This window comes from Panthera leo, chromosome F2 (assembly GCF_018350215.1).
Source record: "Panthera leo isolate Ple1 chromosome F2, P.leo_Ple1_pat1.1, whole genome shotgun sequence".
NCBI classification, from domain to species: Eukaryota; Metazoa; Chordata; class Mammalia; order Carnivora; family Felidae; genus Panthera; species Panthera leo.
This window is the reverse complement of record NC_056695.1, coordinates 83002264-83010152: the sequence shown is the minus strand read 5'-3', so window position 1 is coordinate 83010152 and position 7889 is coordinate 83002264. Positions and strand designations below refer to the sequence as shown.

Below are 7889 nucleotides of genomic sequence, written 5' to 3'. Positions count from 1 at the left end.
CAGGACTGGTGTCCTCAGTAAGAGAGCTCTCTTCTCTCATACACGCACGCTTCCTGAGGAAAGGCTGTCTGCAGACTAGGGACAGAAGCCTCTCACACTGTGATCTCTGACTTCCAGCCTCTGGAACTGTGAGGAAATACAGTTATGCTGTTCAAGCCATTTAATCTATGATATTTTGCTATGGCAACCTGAGCTGCCCAAGACACCCACCTAGAGGATCCCAGGAGAGGCCCCCGTTTCCCTCTCCAGATGCCAACTCAGCCCTGGCAACAGCCTCTCCACCAGGCTCCCCGACCCTGCCCTTGTGCTCTGCTCTCAACACAGCATCCAGTGAGATTATTTATTTAATTTTATGTATGTATGTATGTGTGTGTGTGTGTGTGTATGTATGATTTAAAGTGTTCCCCTGTGATTTTTTTTTTTAATTTTTTTTAACGTTTATTTATTTTTGAGACAGAGAGAGACAGCATGAACGGAGGAGGGTCAGAGAGAGGGAGACCCAGAATCCGAAACAGGCTCCAGGCCCTGAGCTGTCAGCACAGAGCCTGACGCGGGGCTCGACCTCACGGACCGCGAGATCATGACCTGAGCCGAAGTCGGCCGCTTAACCAACTGAGCCACCCAGGCGCCCCCGTGAGATTCTTTTACAACTGTCAAGGGCGCCTGGGTGGCTCAGCCGGTTAAGCGTCAATTTCTGATTTCCACTCAGGTCATGACCTCACACGGAGCCTGCTTGAGATTCTGTCTCCTTGTGTCCTCCCCTGCGTGCGTGTGTGCTCTCTCTCAAAAAAACTGGGAAAGAAAAGTTATTAAAACAATTGTCAGAGCCCACCCACTCTGCTCAGAACTGAGGCCCTGGGGGCCTCCACAGCCCCTCACCCAGCCGCAGCTCCACGGTCATGCACTGCCAGCTGCCCCTCCCCAGAGCCCCCATTCCTCAGACTGCTCTGTTCCCCTACCTCCTTCGGATCTTTGCTCTTAGACCATGTCCTCAAGAAGGCCCACACCATGACCCAATTTAAGATGACAGCCCAGCTCTTCCATAACCCTGCCTCCCTTCACAGGGACCCTGCTCTATTTCTGCATCTCTCACCCTTCTCTGACAAGATACTGGTCATTTTTTACTACGCATTTTACAATGTCACCCCCTCAGCACTAGAATGTTGGCTCCACGAGGTCCAAGATTTAAGGCAGGAGAATGAATTGTCCCCCCCTAAGACATAAGGTTCATAAAAGCAAATGAGCGGAGAGCTCAAATGCTACATGGAGCCAGGCCGAGTGACCACAGTGTCCGCACCAAGGCCTTGGCCTGGACCCCAGATGATAACCGGACCACATGTGGCCACACCAGAGCAGCAGGTGCCCTCACCCAGCAACACGAGCAGCAGCCAGGGGACGGGTGGCAGTTTGGTGCCCACCCAGGGGAACGTGTTTGGTTTTGTTTTTTTATAGTTGCTTTATTTCCAGTACAAAGGGAAGAAAAAGTTGTCTTTCTTAATTAAACAGAGAATGACGTCATTACATTCAAACAGCTCCCTGAAAAATGCTTCCTGGAAGGACAGGCTTCACTTTGGAGATGCCTGTCGGGGCCAGCCGCCCCCAAGGGACTGGACTGGGACTGCAAGCACGGGTCAGTCCTGCAGTTTGAGCTCACACCTCTTCTCCAGGTCCGCCATCTCCTTCAGGACGAGGGCCACGCCGTACCTCAGCTCCTGGAACTTGGCTGCGGGGACCTCGAAGCGGTATGCTGACCCATCTGAAAGCTTCAGCTGCATCAGGACGCTCGGCTGCAGGGAGCGGGCCAGGGCACTGGTGGAGATTGCCACGTCCACCCTCCACCACAAGCTGGCGACGTGGGGCAGCCAGGTCCCCCGCCGCCTGGCCACAGAGTTGAGGAGGAGCCGCTGGCTCCCAAACACCACGCTGGACAAGTCCGTGACCAGGTCCTGGGGGATGCAGAGCTCCCGGAGCTGGTCTTTGAAGGCGTCGGGCTTCAGGCTGGCTGGGGGCAGCCGGAGGGCCTGCTGGAGCAGTGTGTTGGTGCCGGCTAGGAGGGCGCCCAGCCTTTCCTCCGGCAGGTCTGCGCCAGCCCTGAGGCGCCGCACAGCCTCCCGACAGTCCTCTCCCTGCAGACTGCTGACCACCAGCTTCAGCAACTTTCTGAATGTGCCCCTGTCCAGGTCCCCCAGGAGCCGGGGCATTGCTGCCACTTCTGGGGGGAGCTGGGCCCCCAGGAAACTCACCCGGCTGCTGTGACTGTCACCAGGGTAATGCAGGTATGGAGATGCGGTCCCCACGGCAGACATCGCGGTCTCCTCCCTCGTGATCAGGCAGCCCAGAGGAAAGGTCCCAGCTGCAACTGCCAAGGGCGGAGGGGGAAGAGAAGCCCAGTAACTCCTCTGTCCTTTGAAGGGCCAGCAAATGAGGACTGACACGGTCTCTGCCTTGGAGAGGCCGACGGCATGAACCACTGATGACAGCCCATGTTACGGGAGGTTCCCTGAGAGCAGGTGGCAGAGGGGCCCACTCGAATCCCGCGAAGAGGAGAGCCAGGAGTGGGCAGGGAAGGGAGACGGAGTGGGGAGGAGAAGAGAACCAGAAAACAAGAGAGCTCACATAAGATCTCCAAATCCACAATGGAGAAAAGAATGAAGGAGAAGAAAAGTCCAGAGAACACAGGGACACACAGCCATGGCTGCTGCCACTGCCCACGGTAAGATCATTCAACTTTGAATTCTCACAACAGCTCTGCCAGAGCCAGTTCCTATCCTCACCTTGTCTATAAGGAAACCGGGGCTCAAACACAACTGCCAGGGCCTAGAACCAGGCCCGTCTATCGAAACTTCTCACTGTTTCCACAGCACAGGGGAAACCAGACAGTCGCTCAGGCAGGAGGGGCTGAGGTACCTGGAGAAAGGTCTGTGTCATTACCTGAAGGGACGGTATAATGTCATGACACATCGCAGGTGACCGAGCCACACACCTGCTTATACAGGACGAGGGAGCACCGCCCACCTCAGCAGCTCCAAGTGCTTGAACAGAGCTCAGCCGGGCACAGATCCTGCCCCCAAGGCTCCCACCAGGCCCAGGGCGAGATGCGGCACCGCGGAGCGCTGGGGAAGCCCCGGGGGCACGGAAAGCCCTCTGCGGGGTTCATCGCGCCCATTCTCCTCGGAAGGCCGGGCCTCCCCTCACCCTGCCTGTCAGAGATCATCCACTGACAAACAAGGGGTCGTCCCCCTCTGCCTGGCCACTATCAGGAACTGCCTTCCACTCGCCCCGGCCGCCGCGCTGCGCAGGCCCTGCTCCCCGGAGGCCGGCGTGCTGCCCCACGCTGACCCTCTCGGCCCACCGGCCCGGGGCAGGAGCTGACGGAGACGGCCCGATTGGAGTCGTGCCCCCTGCTCGCCGGGGCGGCCCTGGCCGCCCAAGAGCCGCCCGAGAGTCAGGCGCTGTCCGGCCCCGCCCCAAACGGCACCACATCTGCCTCTAGAGCTCCCCGGATGTGGCGGCCAAGGGGCCGCGTCGCGGTCCGCGGTCCCCTCCCGGGAAGATTGATCCCATTCCCCGCACCCCAAAACCCCGAGACTTCCCCGCACCTGAACGCGCAATCCGGCACACAGCGGCCTGGCGGAGAGCGGGACCCCTGCCACGCCGGAAGCAGGGCCAGGTCCTCAGAAGCGATCCAGAGACACTTCCGGGCAGCTCTAGGACCTCGGGAGGACCCGGCCCTCTGTGATCCGGGCATCTGTGCTGACGCTGAGGGCGTCGTAGCCGCTAATCTGTTAGCAAATTTTAAGTATACGATACAGTATTGTTGATTACAGACACTACACTATGTAGCAGATCTCTAGAAATTATTTGCCTTGCAAAACTGCAAGTTTGTACCCTTTGACCATCACCTCCCCCATTTCTCCCTTTCCCCAACCCCTGGCCACCGTCGTTCCAATCTCTGTTTCTAGGAGTTTGACTATTTTAGATTCCAAATGTAAGGGAAATGATACAGAATTTGTCTTTCTGTGTCTGATTTATTTCACTTAGCATAATGCCCTCTAGGTTCATCCTCGTTGTCACAAATGGCAAGATTTCCTTCTTTTTTGAAGCTGAATAAAATTCCGTCGCGCGTGTGTGTGTGTGTGTGTATACACAAATATATATAGCACATATAGTTTGCATATATATAAATGTGATATATATGTCATATTTTCTTTATCCACTTGGTTGATAGTTTGTTTCTATATCTTGTCTATTGTGAACAATGCCCCAGTGGACATGGGAGTGCTGATATTTCTTTTTTTTTTTTTTTTAGTTTTTTTAACGTTTATTTATTTTTGAGACAGAGAGAGACAGCGCGTGAACAGGGGAGGGTCAGAGAGAGAGGGAGACACAGGATCTGAAACAGGCTCCAGGCTCTGAGCTGTCAGCACAGAGCCCGCCGTGGGGGCTCGAACTCACAGACCGTGAGATCATGACCTGAGCCGAAGTCGGACGCCCAACTGACCGAGCCACCCAGGCGCCCCGGGAGTGCTGATATTTCTTAGAGATCCTGCTTTCAATTCTTTTGGATAAATACCCAGAAGTGGGATTTTTAACTTTTTGAGGAATCTTCATACTGTTTTCCATAACGGCTGTAGCAATTTACTGTCCCACCAACAGTGCACAAGGGTTCCCTTTTCTCCACACCCTTGTCAACACTTGTTAGGTTTTTGTTTTGTTTTGTTTCGTTTTGTTTTGTTTTGTAATAGCCACCCTAACAAGTCTGAGGTTTTGATTTACATTTCCCTGGTGATTAGTGATATTGAACACTTTTTCATGTGCCTGTTAGCCATATGTATAAGTCTTCTTTGGAGAAATGTCTTTTCAGGCCTGTAGCCCATTAAAAAAATTTTTTTTTTAAGTTTATTTACTTTTGACAGAGACAGAATGCAAGCATGAGCTGGGGAGGGGCAGAGAGAGAGGGAGACACAGAATCCAAAGCAGGTTCCAGGCTCTGAGCTGTCAGCACAGAGCCTGATGCAGGGCTTGAACCCACGAACCGTGAAATCATGACCTGGGCCGAAGTCGGACACTTAACCGACTGAGCCACCCAGGCACCCCAAGAGTCTCTTATGTTTTGTCCCCTACTTGTTTTTATATTATTTTTGCTTCCCTTCCCTGTGTTCATCTGTTTTGTATCTTAAATTCCTCGTGAGTGAAGTCATATATTTGTCTTTCTCTGATTAATTTCGCTTAGCATAATACACTCTAGTTCCATCCACGTTGTTGCAAATGGCAAGATTTCATTCTTTTTGATTGCTGAGTAATACTCCATTGTGTGTGTGTGTGTGTGTGTGTGTGTGTGTGTGTGTGTGTGTGTGTACACACCATATCTTCTTTATCCATTCATCCATTGATGGACATTTGAGCCCTTTCCATACTTTGGCTATTGTTGATAGTGTTGCTATAAACATTGGGGTGCATGTGCCCCTTCAAAACAGCACACCTGTGTCCCTTGGATAAATAGCTAGTAGTGCAATTGCTAGGTCGTAAGGTAGTTCTTTATTTTTTAAATGTTTATTTATTTATTTTTGAGAGAGCGAGAATACAAGCAGGGGAAAGGGAGAGAGAGAGGGAGACACAGAATCCGAAGCAGGCTCCAGGCTCTGAGCTGTGAGCACAGAGCCCAACATGGGGCTCAAACCCACGAACTGTTGAATCATGACCTGAGCGGAAATCGGATGCTTAATCGACTCAGCCCCCGTAGGGTAGTTCTATTTTTAATTTTTTGAGGAACCTCCAGACTGTTTTCCAGAGCGGCTGCACCAGCTTGCATTCCCACCAACAATGCAAAAGAGATCCTCTTTCTCCGCATCCTTGCCAACATCTGTTGTTGCCTGAGTTGTTAATGTTAGCCTCTCTGACAGGTATAAGGTGGTAACTCATTGTGGTTTTGATTTGTATTTCCCTGATGATGAGGGATGTTGAGCATTTTTTCATGTGTTGATGGCCTCTGGATGTCTTCTTTGGAGAAGTGTCTATTCATGTCTTTTGCCCATTGTTTTCACTGGATTATTGGTTTTTTTGGGTGTTGAGTTTGATAAGTTCTTTATAGATTTTGGATACTAACCCTTTATCTGATAGGTCGTTAGCGAATATCTTCTCCCATTCCATTGGTTGCCTTTTAGTTTTGCTGATTGTTTCCTTCGCTGTACAGAAGGCTTTTATCTTGATGAGGTCCCAGTAGCTCATTTTTGCTTTGGTTTCCCTTCCCTCCAGAGACATGTTGAGTAAGAAGTTATTGCGGCTGAGGTCAAAGAGGTTTTTGCCTGCTTCCTCCTCTAGGATTTTGATGGCTTCTATCTTAGGTTTAGGTCTTTCATCCATTTGGAAGTCATTTTGTGTCTGGTGTAAAGAAGTGGTCCAGGTTCATTCTTCTTCATGTCGCTGTGCAGTTTTCCCAGCACCACTTGCTGAAGAGACTGTCTTTATTCCAGTGGCTATTCTTTCCTGCTTTGTTAAAGATTAGTTGGCCATACATTTGTGGGTCCATTTCTGGGTTCTCTTTATTCTGTTCCATTGATCTGAGTGTCTGTTTTTGTGTCAGTACCATACTGTCTTGATGATGACAGCTTTGTAGTATAGCTTGAAGTCCGGGATTGTGATGCCTCCTGCTTTGGTTTTCTTTTCCAAGATTGCTTTGGCTATTTTGGGGGGTCTTTTTTGGTTCCATACAAATCTTAGGATTGTTTGTTCTAGCTCTGTGAAGAATGCTGGTGTTATAAGAATTGCCCCTTGTGATTTCCAAAGTGATAGGAGTGTCTGACACAGACCCTTAGCTCCCTTGGAATTTCCTGGGTTATAGGAGTGTCTTTTGTTCTAATGAGGTGACTCTCAGTGTGCTCCTGAGTGGGTCTGAATGGAAGCTTGGAATGTTCAGTCCTACTCCCTTATCCTCCAAAGTGGAGAGAAATGGAAAATAAGTTAGTTATTGACCACGCCCATGTGATGAAGTCACCATAAAAATCCCCCCTCCAAAAAAAAGGGGCTTCAGTGAGCTTTGGGGTTGGTGAACACGTGGAGATGCAGGGAGAGTGTCATGCCTTGAGAGGTCAAAGAGGGCCCTGTCCCCCTTCCTCACCCCCGTGCATCTCCTCCATCTAGCTGTTCCTGAGCTATATTCTTCATAATAAACCGGGAATCTGGTAAGCGAAGTGTTCTCCTGAGCTCTGTGAGCCACTCTAGCAAATGATCAGACTGAGGAGGGGTCATGGAACCTCAGACTCATAGCCAGTTTGTCGGAAGTGCTGGTGACAACCTGGTCTTGGCAGTTAGCCTCTGAAGGAGGACTGAGTCCTTAACTTGTGGAGCTGCCTCTACTTCCCCTGTCTGTCCTCTGCGTTTGCACAAGGCTGGCATGCCCATCACTACCCACACTGCCCTGCTCTGACATGTCATTCTCATGCAAGCCTCATGTGATGACTTCCCAAACATGTCTGTGCACAGGCCCCTAATTACTCCCCTGACTTTTATCTTTCGGACTGGTTGGGGAGGGGGGAGAGCAAGAATTTCATTAGCAAATATTTTCATTAGCAACTTCCTGAACTCATATGCTTTTCCTTTCCCCCAACATAGGCAACAGATATCTTGGTTGGCAACTGTGGTTTCCAGGAGAATGTTCCTAACACAACTGCAATTTCAGAGACCTCATTAATTAATGGTTCAGTGGTTGAGCTCTGAAAGTTATTAACATGTTTGCACAGAGGCCCCACCTCCCAGGGCTCATCCCTACCATCTACTGAGCATGGCAGGGACACTAAGGCAGGCCCATTCCTGGAACGCACAGAATACCAAGATGGCTGACTTCATCTCAGTAAGTTTGCTTAGATGGCACAAGTCTGGAATGATTCCAC

General features: G+C 50.8%; 1 protein-coding gene across 2 annotated transcripts; it reads right to left on the bottom strand.

Moving 5' to 3' along the window:
* Nucleotides 1-1157: 1157 nt before the first annotated feature.
* On the bottom strand, nucleotides 1158-3671 carry COMMD5 (COMM domain containing 5). 2 transcript variants are annotated; one of them, XM_042924042.1, is made up of 2 exons: nucleotides 3600-3671; nucleotides 1158-2359 (listed from the first exon to the last, which is right to left on the bottom strand). In XM_042924042.1, the coding sequence occupies exon 2, from the start codon at nucleotides 2304-2306 to the stop codon at nucleotides 1632-1634; it is 675 nt and encodes a 224-aa protein (XP_042779976.1). In that variant the 5' UTR covers nucleotides 2307-2359; nucleotides 3600-3671; the 3' UTR covers nucleotides 1158-1631. The 2 variants fall into 2 exon arrangements, with proteins under 2 accessions (XP_042779976.1, XP_042779977.1); XM_042924043.1 differs by lacking the exon at nucleotides 3600-3671 and adding an exon at nucleotides 2775-3152.
* Nucleotides 3672-7889: the final 4218 nt, after the last annotated feature.